Consider the following 18,501-nt stretch of genomic DNA (forward strand, 5'->3'; position numbering starts at 1 on the left):
AAAATATATACATTCACAGTCAAGAACTCATCAAAGCTTAATTCTCACTATCTTCTCTATTAAAAAGTACGTGAAAGGACAGGGAATTAAAACTATTTTGGTAAAGGTAAAACCAATTTTAAGCAATACAACATCAGAGTAACATGACAGATGTTCCAAGATTAAAGAGTAAAACAATGCATAAAAATACCTCTTCTAGAAAATTAGATAATTTTCCAAAAGCCTGCCAATGAATTGTGTCCAACTAACTGAAATTTAAAAAAAAAAATTGTGAAAGCACAGTACAACATCTATAATTAAACGGAAAGGATAGAAAAGATAATTTACTGAACACAAGAAAGTCAAAGAGGCTTACAAACTTTTTTTTTTTAAAGGTTCTGCCCTGGAAGTATTTTGTGTGTGTGCGTGTGTTTTTTTAATTTTATTTTATATTATTTATTTTTTTGGCCACGCCGTGTGGCCTGTGGGATCTTAGTTCCCTGACCGGGGACTGAACCTGTGCCCTCAGCAGTGAAAGCAAAGAGTCCCAACCACTGGACTGCCAGGGAATTCCCTTAGCAAACATTTTTAAACAGTGGGGGAAGAAAGGGAGGCCAACACAAAATCCAAGAAATAAAAAAATTAAAATTAGTCAAATTTTAAAATCTGAGATTTTAAAATACTAAAATAACTTACTTTATAATAAAAATAAGTTTCAAAATAATTCCTCAACTCTCCACATTATTGAAATAAGGATGAGATCAGGATTAAACTCATGAGAAAATTCAATAACATTATGATTATAAAACACAAGTCCTTTAGAATTATCACAATATTTCTTCTACCATATATGCTCTGTCTTAGACGTGATCAACATCTACAGATGAGAATTAACATCCATCAGTTTGATTCTCTTTTCTTTCATGTCTAATGAAATAAGTCTATTTCAATCATAGAAAAGTAAAATTTGTTAAGAGACAGGATTCACAAGTTAAACAGAATATACCCTTGAGCTCCTCAGGGGTAGAGCTTTCCTAATTTACAACTGTATATCTTGTCCTGCTCAGCACCTGTCACAGTAAACTCAAAACACATTTGGTGAATTAGCCATAAACCACACATTAACTTAAGTGCAAAGAAAAGCACGGATGAAGTCCCTCTCCCTGGATCACACACTGCACCTAGAAAGAACTGTGGAACCCAAATCTTCAGTCCTCCAAGGAAGCTACTAGAAATTAATGTAATAAAATGTAAGTAGAGTGAACTAATAAAAATACACATATAAACATACAACACTCAACTTACAGCTTAATTGTTGGATAACCTCGAACTCCAAACTCTGAAGCAATGCCTTGACAAGAAAAAGAATAAATAATTCTAAATTTTTTTTAAATGAGAAACTAGGTAATAAATGAGCCTTTTACTTAAAAAAATATATATTTATACAAACCCATAGATATGCTGTTTTCAATTCTTATAAAAGAATATAAACACATACAAAAAAGAAAAAACATGACATTCTCATACAAAATAATTACTTAATAATCCAACTTATGACCTGCACAAAAATACTATAACAAAATAAAGAAAAATGCCAAAAGAGTAAATTTTTATCTCTAAAGTATTTACTTTAAAAGATATTCTTGTTTTAAAAAAATAGTATATATATACACACACACATATATAAATAAAGTCTCACTCCTCATTTGAGTTCATTTCCAGGACAAATATTTCTTCAAAAAAGGCCCGTCTCTTCCTTTAGTGTTTTCTGAGTCTTAAAAGAAATGCTTTGTATTTTAATGTTAAAAACATAAATCATAGTTGCAAAATTAATTTAATATGATCTAAAAGCAATTTTATCTACTTGTTTTAAAAGTTTCTGCTTCTGTAATAACCTAGAGTAATTCCAGTTATTTCAAAGATTATTCTGAAATCACACGTTAATTAAAATGAGACACACACTACAGTGGCATCTTTTTGAGGGAAAGGAGAATAGTAATGAAAACAAGCAAACAACAGAGAATTTGGACTTTAAGAGGTATAATAATCAATATGGGAAATTAATACTATACTACTTTACAGATTCAAGGCAATTAGGACAGAAAGAAGAAATAAAATATTCTCAGTTAGTAGACAAAATACAATATACTTACACTACTATATGCAAAGTATACTGTATTTACTCACATGATCTCTCCTTTTATTTCCAGAATATATTCTTATGATAGCTGGGTATAAGAAAACTACCTCTATATGTGAGTTCTGATTTACTCATCACTTTAGTAATCATTAATTTTGGTTTCTCATCACTCCCCATCAATACACAAGAATAAAGGCAAAGTGAATTAGTGGCAAATAATATCGAAAATCTCTCCTCCTTCCCTTGTCAACTCTAGAGCTTCTCCCTTAAATGCATGGAGAGAGGTGACCAGAAGGTTCCAGACAGTGATCAACAATGGTTTTTATTAGAGGCAACACAAACAACAGAGGTAACAAAAATAGGAACTTGGTATATATATATATATGAAGATACAGGTTCTGCCTCTGAATAGTCATGTGAACTTAGACCAATTACATAATTTATTTGTGCCTATCTCTAATTTAGGACTTACTCTGTCAAGTCTATATATATACACAATACACACACACACACACACACACACACATACATACACACACACATATTTTATTGAAGTATAGTTGATTTACAATATTATATTAGTTTCAGGTGTACAGCATAGTGACAATATTTTTATAGATTATACTTCATCTACAGTTATTATGGCTGTATTTCCCTGTGCTGTACAATATATCCTTGGTGCTTATTTATTTTATATATACTAGTTGGTAGCTCTTAATCCCACATTCTTATCTTGCCCCTCCTTGCTTCCCTCTCCCTACGGGTATCCACTAGTTTGTTTTCTATTATCTGTGAGTCCGTTTCAGTACTGTTATACACATTCGTTTTATTTTTCAGATTCCACAAATAAGTGATAACATAAAGTATTTATTTTTCTCAGTCTGACTTATTTCACTAAGCATAATACTTTTTAGGTCCATCCACATTGTTACAGATGGCAGAGTTTCATTCTTTTTATGGCTGAGTAATATTCCGTTGTATATATATACCACATGTTCTTAAGCCAATCGTCTGTTGGCCCTTGGGTTGTTTCCATGTCTTGGGTATTATAAATAGTGCTCCTGTGAACACTGGAGTGCATGTATTTTTTCAAATTAGAGTTTTCATTTTTTCCAGATATATACCCAGGAGTGGGATTGCTGGATCATATGGTAGCTCTGCTTTTAGTTTTTTAAGGAACCTCCATACTGTCTTCCATAGTGGCTGCATCAATTTAATTCCCACCAACTGTATACAACTGTTTTCTCCACATCCTCACCAACATTTGTTATTTGTAGACTTTTTGATGATGGCCATTCTGAGAAGTAAGAGGTGATATCCCATTGTAGTTTTGATTTGCATTTCTCTAATAATTAGCGACGTTAAGCATCTTTTCATGTGCCTGTTAGCCATCTGTATGTCTCCTTTGGAGAAATGTCTATTTAGGTCTTCTGCCCAATTTTTAACCAGGTTTTTTTTTTATATTGAGTTGTATAAGCTGTTTATATATTTTGGTATTAAACCCTTATTGGTTACATCATTTGCAAGTATTTTCAGGTCAAGCATATTCTAATTGAATAATGCTGTTATTGAGATTGCCCTCTTCCAAGAAAAAACACAGATTATGTGTGTAATGTATGTTCTTTTTTTTTTTTTTTTTGCGGTACGCGGGCCTCTCACTGTTGTGGCCTCTTCCGTTGCGGAGCACAGGCTCCGGACGTGCAGGCTCAGTGGCCATGGCTCATGGGCCCAGCCGCTCCACAGCATGCAGGATTCTTCCCGGACCGGGGCACGAACCCGTGTCCCCTGCATCGGCAGGAGGACGCTCAACCACTGTGCCACCAGGGAAGCCCAGTAATGTATGTTCTTAATGCTCCCCATCCCAAATTAAGAAGGCAGGTAAATATAAGCCATTATTACTTTCAACTAAACCTCATTAAAAACTGCCAAAATATAAAGACTAATAAAATTGACTGGAGGGGGCGGTGCAGCCCAGTAGCAATTGCTTACATAATTTAGTGTAAAATTTATTTGTATACAAATCAAATTTAAAAAATGAAATATGCAATCAATGAGAAAATACAGTGGTGGTATTTTATAGCTGACATTATGGTTCTCATGATAAGCTTCAGAGAGAAAATCCCAGCTCCACACGTAAGCCCATCACTTAATTTCCTTGACCTCAGTTTTCTTACCTATAAGATGGAGATGATACCACCCACCCTTTAGCCCTTTGGTTCTTTGAACATTACTTTCATCTCTGACAGAACTTCAACTGACAATGACGGCTAAAACTTCAAAGGTAGGTTTTCCTAAATGTAAATGATTGTATAATTAAAGAGGCACACAGCAAGGCATGAGTTACAGGCACATAATGACCCAGGTTAGGGTTCCAACCTCTCCATTTATTGTCCATGCAGCTCAGCGTAAGCTCCTTCACTTTAGATTCTGTTTCCGCTTCTGGGGATACCACTCATCTTGTAGGGCTATGTGTGGTATTTAAAATAAGGAAGTGTGGAAAAGAATCTAACAGAGAGTTCAGCACATACAGATGCTCAAATGCTGAGTCCAGTTTCTTCTATTCTTGGTCCTGACCTCACTGTTAAGTAATTACCTGTTGACACACTAATGTGCAAAAAATATTAATAAGAATTAGCATGTGTAGATATCTTATAATTGGCATTAATATGCCTTCAACTACCCCTCAAAACAATTTTGTGAGGTGGGGTGACAGATGCTAATGTTATCTTTCAGATAAGCTAATACTTCGGAAGACTTGTTAACTTGTTAGAAAGCAAGCATTGATTAGGCAGCAGGACCCATGCTGAAACTCAAGTCTGAGTTTAAATCTTTTGTTCTTTATTTTTTCCTGTCAAAGAACAATGGTTTATATAGAAACCTGAGATCAATTCCATTACAAACTGAAGAATCCATCTGCAACGTGAATAACTTCCCCGGAAATTTTGTAATTTTAAATGTTCAGAAAATAAGGTTAAGCATAAAGCTCCCTATTTCATTTGTTTTCTCCTTGAAATGATAACAACTTGATGGTTAAGATAGGCCTGATTTTGAATCATGGTGATCTTGGATTCTGGGCCTAATTCTGTTGCTGACTTTGATGTCCGAAATTAGTAAAGTCAGTTCACTGCTAATTACCTTCTGTTACTTCATCTACACAATGAAAGGAGGGAAAAAGTGAGGAGTTGAACTCAACCTGAAATCCTTTTCAGCTCAAAAATACTATTCTTCTTAGTGTTTACTGAGTGTCACTATGTGTCTAAAATGGGAAAGGAATAAAATAATGCAGAGGTTCTCAACTGGGGATGATTTTGCCCTCAATGTCTGGAGACATTTCTGGTTGCCACAACTTAGGGGGTGGGGAGAGAAGGGAGCTACTGGCATCTAGTTGGTAGAGGCCAAGAATGCTGCTAAACATCCTACAACGCATAGGAAAACTCTTCTCCCACCCAGAACAAAGAATTATCTGGCCCAAAATGTCAACAGTACCAAGTTTGAGCAACCCTGAAATATAGTCACTGACTAAAAGGGCTTATAATATAGAAAGGTAAGACTGATCTACAAATATATCTGAGATCTAAGAATCAGAATCAGAATGTTATTGGCCAGATGCCCTTGAAAGTTTATACATGAAAGGGGGGTAAAATATGATCTTTACTATAAAATGATGTCACACTTAGGTTGAGGAATAAATGGAATTTCAGTGGTTTCATAATAGAAATCAGTACGTGACTACAGGTAACATCATAACATTTTAAGTGGTGAATGAGAAACAATTTTTGTGCTCATTTTTGAAGGAATATGTAGAAAAAAGAAAGGCTAAAATAATATGTGAATTTACACTGGACATTATACAACTTTTTAATGTTATTTGATATATTATTAATTAAAACCATGCATCAAGAAATTTTTGATACACACAGGGCAGGGTAAATCATGAAAGTTCAAATCCCTCCTGTTCAAAACTTCTATACACAGAGATTTGTTGGACTGAGTGTGATGGCATTTATTTCAATCACTGCAATTACATGATTGAAAAATAAGCTACCACCAAACAGTCTAAGAGATTTTCTACACTTAATCACGGAATAATCCTATCCCACCCTAAACTGAGATCCTATAAATAACTATCCATCAAAATAATACTTTACTCTGTGATTCTCTAACTTGAGTGTGCAGCAGAATCACCTGAAGTCCATGTTAAAAATACAGATTCTTATGACTCAATCTGATTTTCATTTGGTAGGGTTGGTGTGGGCCTTTGAAATCTGAATTTATACTGAGCACCCCAGGTAATCCTAATGCAGGCAGCCTGCAGAATAAACCCTGGGAAACACCGATGCTATACCGTCTGAAAAGCAACCTACGGGGATGGAAGAAACATGTACAAAACAACCAATCCTTTAGTGCTCTATAGTTAGATGCAGAATACTACCAACAGCTAGCCTGAAAAAAGAAATTCAATTTCTTCACCTATTTGATTCCAAGTTCTACTGAAATGCCTGTATTTGAGCTGCCTTGAAATATTTAAGAAAACTTTAAGAATTATATGCCAAAAATCTATTTGTAATCTCTAGACGGTAGTTTTTGAATACTTAACTACATTTTTTAGGAAGATGATATTTCTTTTCTCCATAGCACATAAAACATCTTCTTGATTCTATAACAGAATGAAAAATTCATCCATCGTCCGCCTGCCGATGCAGGGGACACGGGTTCGTGCCCCAGTCCCAGAAGATCCCACATGCCGTGGAGCGGCTGGGCCCGTGAGCCATGGCTGCTGAGCCTGCGCGTCCGGAGCCTGTGCTCCGCAACGGGAGAGGCCACAACAGTGAGAGGCCCGCATACCGCAAAAAAAAAAAAAAAAAAATTCATCCATCACTGACATCAAACACTAAACACCAGACAATTTATTTATGTTTATTAGTTATCCTTTGACTGACTGAAATAAATGAATGACTGTATAGACGAATGTATGTGTATGTATGTCTAATCAACATATATGCCTAGACACAAAAATTTACTTTCACAACAGTTAAAAGGAATAATTTCTTAAACACTGTAAAAGCTTTATTTCAAGAAATACCAACTCAAGAATATTATCTTATCTTTCTCTTTCTAAGATAACTTCCTGCCATAGATCTCATCCCCTCTCAAAGTCGCAGCAGTTCACTTGTGTGACTCAGTAATTCCAGTTCTAACATCTCACCTGCACTCTAGTTCCCCATATTCCCAAACATCAATAAAGCAAAATACCACAAATTCAAAACAGCTGCTAACATGAAAACACACACAAAATTAAATGTATTATTCTTTTCCATTTAACCAGTGGTAATGTAGTTCAATGTGAATTGTGCTAGGAATCTTACACTATTTTCAATTGTTTTTCTTTATACCAGAGCCAATCTAGCACATCCGTGATTTAACCCTTGCAAATGTCTATAAGAATTACTGTTTCCTTTTTATTGCCCTGCCAACCACCCAAGTCTGCCCTCCCAGCACCCTATACCAAGATGCATACAAAAGTCCACTTAGATGATCTGTTTGTCTCTAAATGTTCTTCTTTTCATCTGTTCTTCTTTCAAAAACATTTTTATCAAATCATATGCCTTCTCAAAAATGTGTATTACCTCTCAATTGACAAGTGATAAAATCCAAAACACTTTATCCCACCTGAGAGGCTCTTAAAATCTGGTATTATCCCTTAGCACCTTGTAAGTACTAGCCATTGTGCTAGGGGTTTTGATAAGAAATATTAATACAGCCCTCACAACCTTGAGAATTATCACTCTCTCATTTAGACAGGGAAACTAAAATTAAGAGAGGTTAAGCACTTCCCCAAAGCCACAAAAGTAAGAGATGATAGACTTGGGCTTAAAACATACGTCTGTCTTGTTCCAAACTTATATCCAGAGTACAATGCTGATTTCCTAAAATGAAATATGCATTTTGCATTTCATACTTCCACTTTCTTCATTAATTAAAGGAAAAGGGAACCTACATTTATTGCATACTACAAGGGACTGTACATGTGCTACCTCACTCTAATCTCAAAACAACCAATAAAAAATTCATTATAATTAAATATTTACCCGTGTAGAAATCAAAGTTTAGAGACGTTAAGAAACTTTCCCCATGCTACAGGGCAAAAGTAGTAGGCAGAGCCGTATTTGATCTACTTTCTGAAGCCATGCTCTTCCCAAATCTGTGTGATACCTCATACTTCTCTAAACTTAATTTTGCGTTTTCCCAAATCCTTTAAGACAGGTGTTGGTAAACTTTATCTGTACAGGGTCTGATAATAAATATTTTAGGCTTCGTGGGGCCTACAGTCTCTGCTGTAACTACTTGAATCTGCCTCTGGGACATGAAAACAGCCATGAATAAGGGTAAACAAAGGAGAGTGACTTGTTCCAGTCGAGCTGTATGTACAAAGCAGGCGGAGGCCAGACTGTCCAGCGATGTGGTTTGCCAGTTTCTGCTCGAAGACATTCTAGTCTCTGGTACAGACTCACTAAACTCTTTTTCACCTCTATGATTTTGGTTTGATATTCTCTCTAATGTGAACACTTTCCCAATCCTCACTTGTATTTATCCTAACTCATCTTGTCCTTCGAGTTCCCGTTACTCCTCTATGATGCCATTCAGGCTACTCAGACAGCAAACTCTCACTCTTAAGCCATGCAGCAATGTCAAGAGTTCAACACTGAAATTTCTGTGGCTGTCTCAGGCAACTGATTATCTCAAGTGGGCTCAAAATAGGAAAATGGCTCATACATCTATATTGGGTATAAGATCAACATAGACTGCATATTACATATTCAATGGTTAATTCATCTAACTCATAAAATATAGTCTGAAATCTCTAAGATAATTTTAATTTTACATGAGCTAAAAAATATATATATATATTTCTTCCTCTTACCTTGAATACTGCTTCATGTAATTAAAACACTTTCATTACCAGAACAGTAGAATGATAAACTGAGTAGATGCTTACTGGAATAGGAAGTAGCGTCCATCTTTCCAACTTTAACTGGAGAACCAATGCTTTTCATCTCTAGACCAACTTCATTCCAAATTGGTTCCAGTTTTTTACAATGGCCACACCATGGTGCATAAAACTTGTTTGAAAAAAAAAGAGAGAGAGAAAACCACTAAGATACTGTGCTACTTTGGGTATCAATCTTAATTTTAAAAGAATCTTTTTGACTAAATGATTGGATAATAATCTATTTTAGACAAAAAGTCTAAATATAATTTTTAAAGTGGTTTCAAAATAAAAGAACACACATATACACAAACTAGACAGGTCATCTCCTAGGATATACCTCAACACTGATCCTACTTTAAGTTTAAATGACTACTGATATCTATTTAAAGTAGATGATTTACAGTAAAGCATCTTTGCTCCCAGGTATGTCCATGTTATATATAAAATTAAACCACCAAATACACTTCATATATCACATGCACACCCCTTAAGTGTTAATGATAAAATTTATTTCTATTACAAAAATTCCAACACAGTAGGTGCCTCTGCTGTTCTAAGCGTAACCACTGGTAAGACGTGGGGAATCATCAGGATGACTGGTTTGGTACAGTGACAAGTCAGTCTGATGAAACTAAAACCCTAGTTCTTTCTGCTTCAGAATCACCAGATGGCTGGGGTGGTAGTTAGGTTCCTCCAGTGAAATAGTGTAACAAACTGCTTGTTGTACTTTTATGAAACAAGATTTCTCTCTCTTTTAATATTACACTATGGAAATGTTCAAACATATACAAAAGGAAAACAGACAGAATTAAACAAGGGACCTTCACGCCTCATTGCCTGGCTTCAATAACTGTCAGCTCTGCCATTCTCATTCCATCTCTTTTGCTGCCACTCTACTTTTTCACTGAGGCATGTCAAAATGAATCCCAAACATCATAAGGTTTAAATACATTCAAAGCGTCCAAGTGAGGAAAGGAAGATGAAAATCTGATTTTGTTCACTACTAAGATGAAAATATGATTTTGACTGCCAAGTGATATTAATATACTCAATCTCTTGGTTAATATGAAAAAATAAAGAGTGAATTCTGTAATAAAATCATACCATAATCTCCCTCAGACATAATCCACAAGTGGACCTCATTGAATTTCATCATTCCCCTGCCAGGAATCCTAAGGCTTTGAGGTTCACTTAAATATAAAAACCCAAATGGTACTACCTGAGCAAACAAAGTGGGTAATATACATTAGTACTGTCTATTACATATTGGGGTGAAGAGAATGCAAAATAACACTTAAAATGGTAGGGGCGGTTACTTAGTACAAAAAGTTTACATACTCACATCTACAAGCCAAATGTCATCTTTTCGATTTTCTTTAAATCTAAAAAACAAAAACAAGAAAACAAATCTTTGATTGTAGGTTTCCACTTTACAACTGAATAGTACAGGTAAAGATAATAAATTGATAAATATAGGAGCATAGAACAAATTCTTTCAAAAAATTTTTATTTTTACTGAGAGACCTCTAGATCTTATCCATTAAACATCTTAATAAAAGTAGAGAAATGATAATAAGGAGTAAAGAGTCAAAAAAAAAATTAAAGTGGGACTTTGTAGAAACACAGACAGACAAATGCTTTAGCTTGTAGCCCCTCTACACTCCACTTATACCTGTGCATTACAGAGCAGGCCTGAGGGGTTAGCCTTAGAAAGGTCTGCTTGCAGGACTGGTTCCTGGGTGGCATCTGGGAAGGGTGGTTCACTGGTCTCCCGCTGTACAATGTGGTTTTGTGATGAACAGCTACTTTCCTTCAGGAAGTCTGGAATTTTGGTAATGGCTAGGCAGAGGGGTGCTTGCATGGCCAATCCCCAATAAAAATTCCTGGGCAGAGTCTCTAATGAGGTTCCTTGGTAGGTAGCATTTCCCACTTGTGGTTGCAACTCCTAATGAAGAAATTAAGCACGTGCTGTATGACTCTACTGAGAGGACTCTTGGGAACTTGTTCCTGGTTTTCCCTGGAATTCGCCCCACGCGCCCTTTCCCTTTGCTGATTTTCCTTTGTGTTCTCTCACTGTAACAAATCACGGCTCTGACTTCCACGACAGGCTCAGTCCTCTGAGTGTTCCTGGTCAATCAGTGAAGCTGGGGGTGCTTTGGGGAGCCCTGACACAATACTCTACAAAGAATTTTCCTAAAACACAGTTCTGATCATGTTACTCTTATTTGACATTTTCTAGGTCCCTTCCCACCACCTACAAAAAAAGTACAAATTGCTACACTACTCTGGCTCCAACTTCTCTTCCCACTCAAATATAAGCACCCAATCAAATATATATGATTATATATTTGAGTATATAATCATACTCAAACATGAGTATGATTTCCAATCAGACTATGGTACTTACCACAGCTAAATTCACAATGTTTGACTTCCTACATTCTTTCATATTCAAATCCTATCCAGCCAAAAGCACTGCTAACTCCGTAATGCCTTCCTAAATTCCTCAGAGCTAAAAACGATCTCTCCATATCATCTTTACCCTCTTTATGATTTTCATCAATTTCCACACGTTGTAGTTACTTACATATTATCCAACCATAGATACACTAAGCGAGGAGTGTATTTGTTTCATCTCCTAGTGCCTTGCTCAGTGATCTATATTCAATTTGTACTAGATGAGTGACAGAAGTTCTCTGTGGGGATATTTTAATAAGATTCTTAACCCTATAGATAAGACAAAGAGAACATATCCCCATATCATAGCTGTTAGGTCCAAAGGTGTTCACATCTACACAACTGCAACACAGTCTGTTGTGTACCATGGACAAGGACAGCACCCTTAATCAATCCCTCAAATATTTTGGTTTGGCTCCCCTTGTGGTTTATAGTAAAAAATTCTATTTTATATTCATCTCGTGGGGCTACCCAGGAAAGTGTCACGGCCACCTTAAGCAAGTTGTTGAACCAGAGCCCTCTAATTGATGGTCATTATTCTTGAGGTCTTTGTAGACAAAACCCCATGCTCTGCACGCAGCGGCCAATGTTGGAGTCTGCCGTCCCCCGCTCCTTGATGTTTAACAGCCATCCTCCTCTCCCACCAATTTGAGTCGTTGGGAAGGAGTCGAAGGGTACAGAAGTCCCTTACAGGGCCCCACATGGAGTGGAAAGTGTCGTAATTGTAGAAGGGCATACGATTAAAGGAAGGGGCAGACAGCGTGTTCGCACATGCAGGGTTAATGAGAAGTACCGGACTGGGGAACTGCTGCCTTTAGCCCCCAGGCCGCTTGCCTGAGCTGTGTAATCCAGGCCGTGGTAATCTTGTCCCCTCCCATCCGCTGATTAAACCTGTTCTTTAACTGTTCATTAAAATGCTCAACACCCCTATGGATTAGGGGTGATACGGAGAGTCCACTGTACGCCCCATGACTGAGCTCACTGATGTGTAGCTTGGACTGCAAATCCAGGGCTGTTACCAGATACAGTGCTCTCAGGGAACCTGAATAGGAAACAAATGTCATCCTATAGGGCCTGAGAGTGTGGCCCGAGTCAGTGGAATGCGTGGGGATGGCTAGACGAAGTGTCAGCTGCAGTCAGGATCCGGGGGATACTACGGGTGGGATGAGGTGCCTAACGTGTTCTATCTGCTGAGAACGCCCTGGCCCAACGTGAAGTAATGTGTTCCTGGGTAGTTATGTTTAGCCTTGACCAGGGTCTGACAAGCGGGACGGCTTTTTCATGCTGGTTCAGTCTTCCCACAGCAGTGGCAGTCTGTGCATGCCAGCTCAACCTATAACGGTGTCTGAATTTCCAAGGGCCATCCTCTTGTGGGTCCAGGAGGAGGCAATTAGCTGCACATCTGCTTGCTCTGGGGTGGAGAGCGATTCAGTTCCTGTGTTCAGCTGACAAGCACGGGATGCTCATTGGTCATTTCCCTTTGTCAGCACAGGGCCCTTCCTGGTAAGCAACCACGGAGGGAACAAAACACTTAGTAGGGGCAGAACCAATCGTCATCCCAATGTCCCATCCTCACAGGGGGTCTGCTTTATATGCCACACAACCAATGGCCGAGCCATTTGCCAGAGCCCAGCGAGTGGGTGAACACACAGCAGGGCCTATGTGCGAGGGCTGGAGCAAGGAGCAGGGGGGGGAACAGCAGGACAGATCTGTCTTCCACACTGCATGAAGCTGCCCATTGTGCAAAGGTCCTTTTCCACACTTGGGAAGGACAGGTCTCTTTCAGGTTGGAAGTGGGCTGCACCCAGTTCCGTCCCAGGAGGAGCCATCAGTGAACCAGGCCCACAGGTGGCATGGGAGGTCTCTATGTCTGGGTCCCCCCTGGGCCAGAGGAGGCAGTGGCTCCTTGGGTATTACTCCTGGGAGGTGGAGGGACACTCGAGAGACCTTTTCACTGAATTGTGAGACTCCAGCTGAGCTCCTGGAGGTGCCGTTCCTAGTTCATGAGATTCCAAAGCTATCGTTCTTCAGCAACATGATTAGAATATCTGCTCGTGTGTCTACTACCACACTCGTCCACCAAGGGCCAACAGGCCAGTAACTGCCTCTCAAAAGCTATGTATCTTTCAGCCAACTTGGGGGGCTTACCAGGTCTGTGCTGGTTTGTGATGTCGTCCTTCTTCTGCCACAGGCTCCCATCAGTGAACTGAGAGGTTGCTGAGATGTGTAACTCAAATGGCAGATGCGGACCAGTGAGACCCAGGAGAAGGGAAGCCTGGTGGCCAGCCTAAGGGCCTCTAGAGTATCCTGTTGGTTGGTGCCCAGCTAAAAGGCAGTGGCCTTTCTAGTACCTGATAGATGGGTGCCAGATTCCTGCACGAGTTATGTGACAACATCAGTAGCCCAATAAGCCCATCAATCCCTGAGCCTTTTTTATTTTGGGGGTCAGAAAGGGCCAAGAGTTTGGTAATGATCTCCTAGAATGAGATGTTGTACTGCTTCCCAGATCACCCCCCAGGAATCTCAGTTGTTACACTTTGTTGGTATTAACAGCCCAGCCATGTTGCCACCTGTGAGTCATCATGGTGTCGGGTCCTTGTTGGACAGTGACCATGTCTGGGCAATCTAGGAGCTGGTATCAATATAGTGGAAGGTCTGTGCTCCCTCTAGAAGTTTTTCCAGGTCATGGCCTACCTACTGAGAGCAGACAGGCAGGGAATTTAGATAAGCATAGGATATTAAAGGTGTGTTGAATCCATTCCAAATGAAGGAAATTGATCCTTATCAGCCCAGTGAAGACACATGCTGGCACGTGACATCATTAATGCCACAGACCAAGCTCCCTCTAGTAGCATCTTCCTGATGTCAGGTACCACCATGGTACTGAGCCACCTGTCATCAATGTTGAGTCTCCAGGTACCCAAGGCCTTGTGCACAGGCCAGAAGGGGGTCGGGGGGTGGGGATGGGAGGCTCCTGAATAGAAAAAGGCTCACAGAGCACTCTGGCTTCCTTCAGCTCAGTTATTTCTTTTACTCACCAGGCAGCCAACACCGTTCTGGGGAGACAATGGCACTGAGAGCTGAAGGTCGGGTAGGTTCAGTCTTCCAATGCTGCAGGAAGATGGCCTAAAGTGCAGCAATCCCCACTGGGGCTTGGGGACCAAGGCCAGCAGGAGTGCACACAGCTAACACATCTGTGCCAGGTAGCAGGCTGACGAGTAGGGGCCCAAAAGCACTCAGCCAGGACCGGGCCTGGGCAAGCGTGCTGGCACTGGTCATCACAGACCCAAAACCTGAGGGCATTATGCGTACCCTCCTCCTCCTGGTAGCAGGGGTTGTAGGCATCACACTCACCTGTATACTGATATCCAAAAGGCCCAAGACGTGCAGTTCTCCTCCACCTCCCCAATGAACTCTGACCTTGGCAGCCCCTGCCCCCGGGGAGAGAGAGGCCTCAACCGAACACCCTGTCAAGGTCTGGGTAAAGGTTTTGGGACTCTCTGACTTGTCTCCAGACTTACTAGGCAGGATGGTGGGTGTAATTCTAATAGCCACAGGGCTGTCATCATGCTGACCTTTGAAAAAGCCCATCAGACCCCTCACAGGTTGGTACCTGGCCATGAGGTCCTTGGTAAGGAGCCTATCAGTCTCCTCCTTTGAGACCCCATCACTGAGCAACCTCACTCAGAGCTTCTGGAAAGGCTCTTGAATGGGTCATCCCAGAGAGGGCACCCAGTTCCCACTTACTGTTACTCTGTGCTGGTCAACCTTTGTGCTCTTCATGGTGGCTTTTTCCATGTCCAGAAATTTGTCAGTTAAGGCTTGGATTGTGTCACAGCCTGACTGACCTGACTTCATGAGGAGGCTTAACTGGGTCCAGTAACAAACAGGAACAGAAAGGACAAACCTAGAACTCTGAGTCTGGTTAACAGTCTCATTACTCACTGTTCCTAATCCCTCCCCACAGGCCCAGGAGACCACCAGGAGGCCTGCAGGGCCACTTGAGCCTCTGTGAAGGTGGGCCACATGTGTTCTTCAGTTACTGGAAATTCGCTACAGACGGGCCAAAACCATTAGTCCACGTGCACCTGGCCGAGGAAGGTTAGGGTCTTGGGCATCCGCACCTGCCTATCCCTGCTTCTTCCTCCTCCTTAAGCAAAGTCACGCTGCTGGGGCGTTCTTAAGGATCAGGTCTAGAGCGACACACCCTTCCAGGCACCATGAAGTTTAACAAAATCACCTCTGTGTTAACAACGGTTTCCCTGAGAATCAAAGTGCCCATAAGCAATCCACTAGGGCGCCCCAATACCCATTAGCAAGGCTGCTGAGTGCCCCGTGGGATCTCTGGGCTTTCTGCTCTTCCAGAGCAGGACTGTGCTCAACTGACCACCCTGCTGCTGTACCAATTCTGTCGTGTACAGGTGGTTAATTAGGACAACAAGCCAAACTGAAAGTCACAATCAAGACTTTATTCACTTACTACGGCAGTGCAAGCCAAGAGGCAGAGAACACAGGTGCCAGCTCCTCAGTGTTCCATTTTTCTGAGTGGAACTGGAAGAGGCGAGGCGGCAGGCGAATGCAGCACAGTCGGAGACATTCACCTCACTGCTGAGCAGCCCTGAACCAAAGGCTCCTGCCTCTCTCAGGACCCATGGGCAGAGGGAAGGAGAAGGGAAAGGACAGGAGTGGACGGGTACTGAGTCCAAGTGGAGAAAAGTGCCTCAGCCACACCCCTCAATAAGGAGTTTCCCAGAGGAGGTTTTCCTAAGAAATGCCTTAGGTGAGGCCCCCAACAAGGAGGCCTTCACAAGAGGCAACTGGGCTAAGATTGAAGACACGCACATGAGCACGGCTGCCCTGGGGGCCTGAGTCTATGACTACAACTCCCTCCAGAGACTGCAGTGCATTGGCTGTGCCCCAAGTCTGGTGTGGGGAGGGCAGCTTCCCGCTGGAGGCCTGCCAGGAAAAGCCTTGTAATCGCCTATGGTCAGGTCTGAAAGATCAATCACGCACAGGATTTTGGTCTGAAGCAGCACTCCTCACCTACCATAAGCAAGGCCTTGTGATTAATGCTGTGTTACTGTGTGGTTACCAAATTCCAGCCCCCACTCAGTAGGGACTAAGGCCAAAAGACTTAACAAATGTACAGGTAAAATGGTAAGATAAAAGAGTCTGCCAATTTTTTATTCTTATAACTGTTCATAAAACTCTTGAGCACAATCCCATTTCATACATATATAGCACTTAGGGCAACTCCTGGAACAAAACTGGTGCTACATCAGCATTGGTCATTACTGTCTCTGTTATTAAAAGATTACATTCACACTTCACAGTACATTCGAAACTAATATAATATTGTAAATCAACTATACTTAAAAAAAAAAAATCTACCTCCATACAGAATTAGCGGATTATGTAGTGTAGATTAAGTGCTCAATAAAACAAGTGTTATTTAAAAAAATATTAGATTCATACAAATATTCAGATAACATAACAGTTGGAAGAAGTGAAGATACTATTTTAAAAAATATATACTCACGATTCATCTAAATCTTCTACATATCCTTTAGAGAAAGCCATATCAAGTAAAAAAACTGAAAAAAAAAAGACAAAATGTATACAGTATAATAAATGCTGATTTATCTTTTGGCTTATATGCTTATTCACCTATAAAATGTTTGTTTTTGGTTTTTTACAGCCTACCAAAAAACTCATCATTCATCCATCCCAGGGCACAAATGATGCAAAAGCATAAGTACTGTAGTTCACCTGTTTAATAAACATTTACGACCGTATGGTGACAGCAAGTTCTATGTAGGCTAGTAAATATGAGACACCGAATTTCTCTTTAAATATGTTTATTTGCATCCTATTTTTCCTTTTTACCATTCCATCTTTTTGGAGTAGAGATGAAAATTGTTCTTCTATATTTCTTTTTCTCTAGTAACAATTATTTTCTCAGTATAAAGTTCAAACGCCATTCAAAATACCGTTCCCCCCGCCCCCAAATTGATAGAAACAAAATTGAGCTACGCTCCTAATACTAATTATAGAACAGTGCCTGGCACGTAGAGGGAACTAAACGGCTGCTGTGTAAGTGGACACACTGAGGTGAGAACCAGGGTACCCGATGCTGGCCGGAGAATGAGAAAGGCCAACACGCCCGCAGGTCACTTCTCACATCGCACAGCCCCCAGAGGCCCGACCAGGACCCGTCCTTGAACCTCCCTCTCTTGGCCCCCGCGTGGGTAAAGATTCTTCAGATGTGACAAGACTCAGAACCTAAAGGCAAAGCAGGTTTGGCCACCAGCTGGTAAGGCAGCATCCTTGACACCCATCGACGGAATCAGCGCTCCTGAAACTTCCTGCCGCACCGAGAACGGAAGCAAACGGAAGGCGCGGATGCCCAGCGAAGCTGCGCCGGGGAAGGACCCTAAGGCGTCCGCTCAGTCTCGGGACCCAGGACCCGGAGGGCATCTCGGTGGCCCCGCAGGCCTCTCCCCACACCGGGCCAAGACCCTACCAGGCCCCCGCAGCCGATCCCATCGGGGGAGGGTCCCCGCGCCCGCCCGCATCGCCCCGTGCGGCCTTTACCTGTGGCACAGAGCCGCAGGGCGGCCCCGCGTCTCCGAGCTGCCATGCTCGCCGCAGGGGAGCTGCAAGAGCCAACTCTGCGGAGCGGAGAGAAAGAGACACCGGCGGCCGCCGCCTGCGCTCCCGGAAAGGGAAGCCGGCCGGCCTGGGCGCGGAAGGGAAGCCTGGCGGGGGCGGGGCAGGCCGGCCTCCGCTACCCTCCCAGGACCCCTCCGACCTCCGCTCTGAGCATGCGCGGAACTACGGCGCCTGCGCGGAACTGGGACGCCTGCGCGATCGCATCCTCAAAGCCTCTGCTTCGGGGACCGCCTCGGGGATCGTGGGAACCTAGTGTAGGGGC

At 41.3% G+C, this 18,501-nt stretch overlaps 1 protein-coding gene across 7 annotated transcripts in view; it reads right to left on the reverse strand.

The window, feature by feature from the left end:
* TMX3 (thioredoxin related transmembrane protein 3) overlaps window positions 1-18,320 on the reverse strand; it is a 44,720-nt gene extending 26,400 nt beyond the window's left edge. For 4 of the 7 annotated variants that reach the window (XR_003435301.1, XR_003435299.1, XR_003435300.1 and 1 more), the window contains exons 1-5: window positions 18,162-18,207; window positions 17,107-17,161; window positions 10,453-10,492; window positions 9,117-9,240; window positions 1,285-1,330 (exon numbers count right to left, since the gene is read on the reverse strand). Coding sequence is in view for 3 of the 7 variants with exons in the window: in XM_027118728.1 (XP_026974529.1) it covers window positions 1,285-1,330; window positions 9,117-9,240; window positions 10,453-10,492; window positions 17,107-17,161; window positions 18,162-18,207 (311 nt within the window). In the remaining 4 variants the exon portion in view is untranslated. Of the gene's footprint in view, window positions 1-1,284; window positions 1,331-9,116; window positions 9,241-10,452; window positions 10,493-10,782; window positions 10,994-17,106; window positions 17,162-18,161 lie in introns of those variants that run through there. The other 3 variants (XM_027118725.1, XM_027118726.1, XM_027118727.1) reach the window with 3 other exon arrangements.
* Between the last annotated feature and the right edge of the window lie 181 nt (window positions 18,321-18,501).

The sequence above is a fragment of the Aethalodelphis obliquidens genome, unplaced genomic scaffold, assembly GCF_003676395.1.
Source record: "Aethalodelphis obliquidens isolate GAN/ISIS:26980383/991018 unplaced genomic scaffold, ASM367639v1 scaffold19, whole genome shotgun sequence".
Taxonomy (NCBI): domain Eukaryota; kingdom Metazoa; phylum Chordata; class Mammalia; order Artiodactyla; family Delphinidae; genus Aethalodelphis; species Aethalodelphis obliquidens.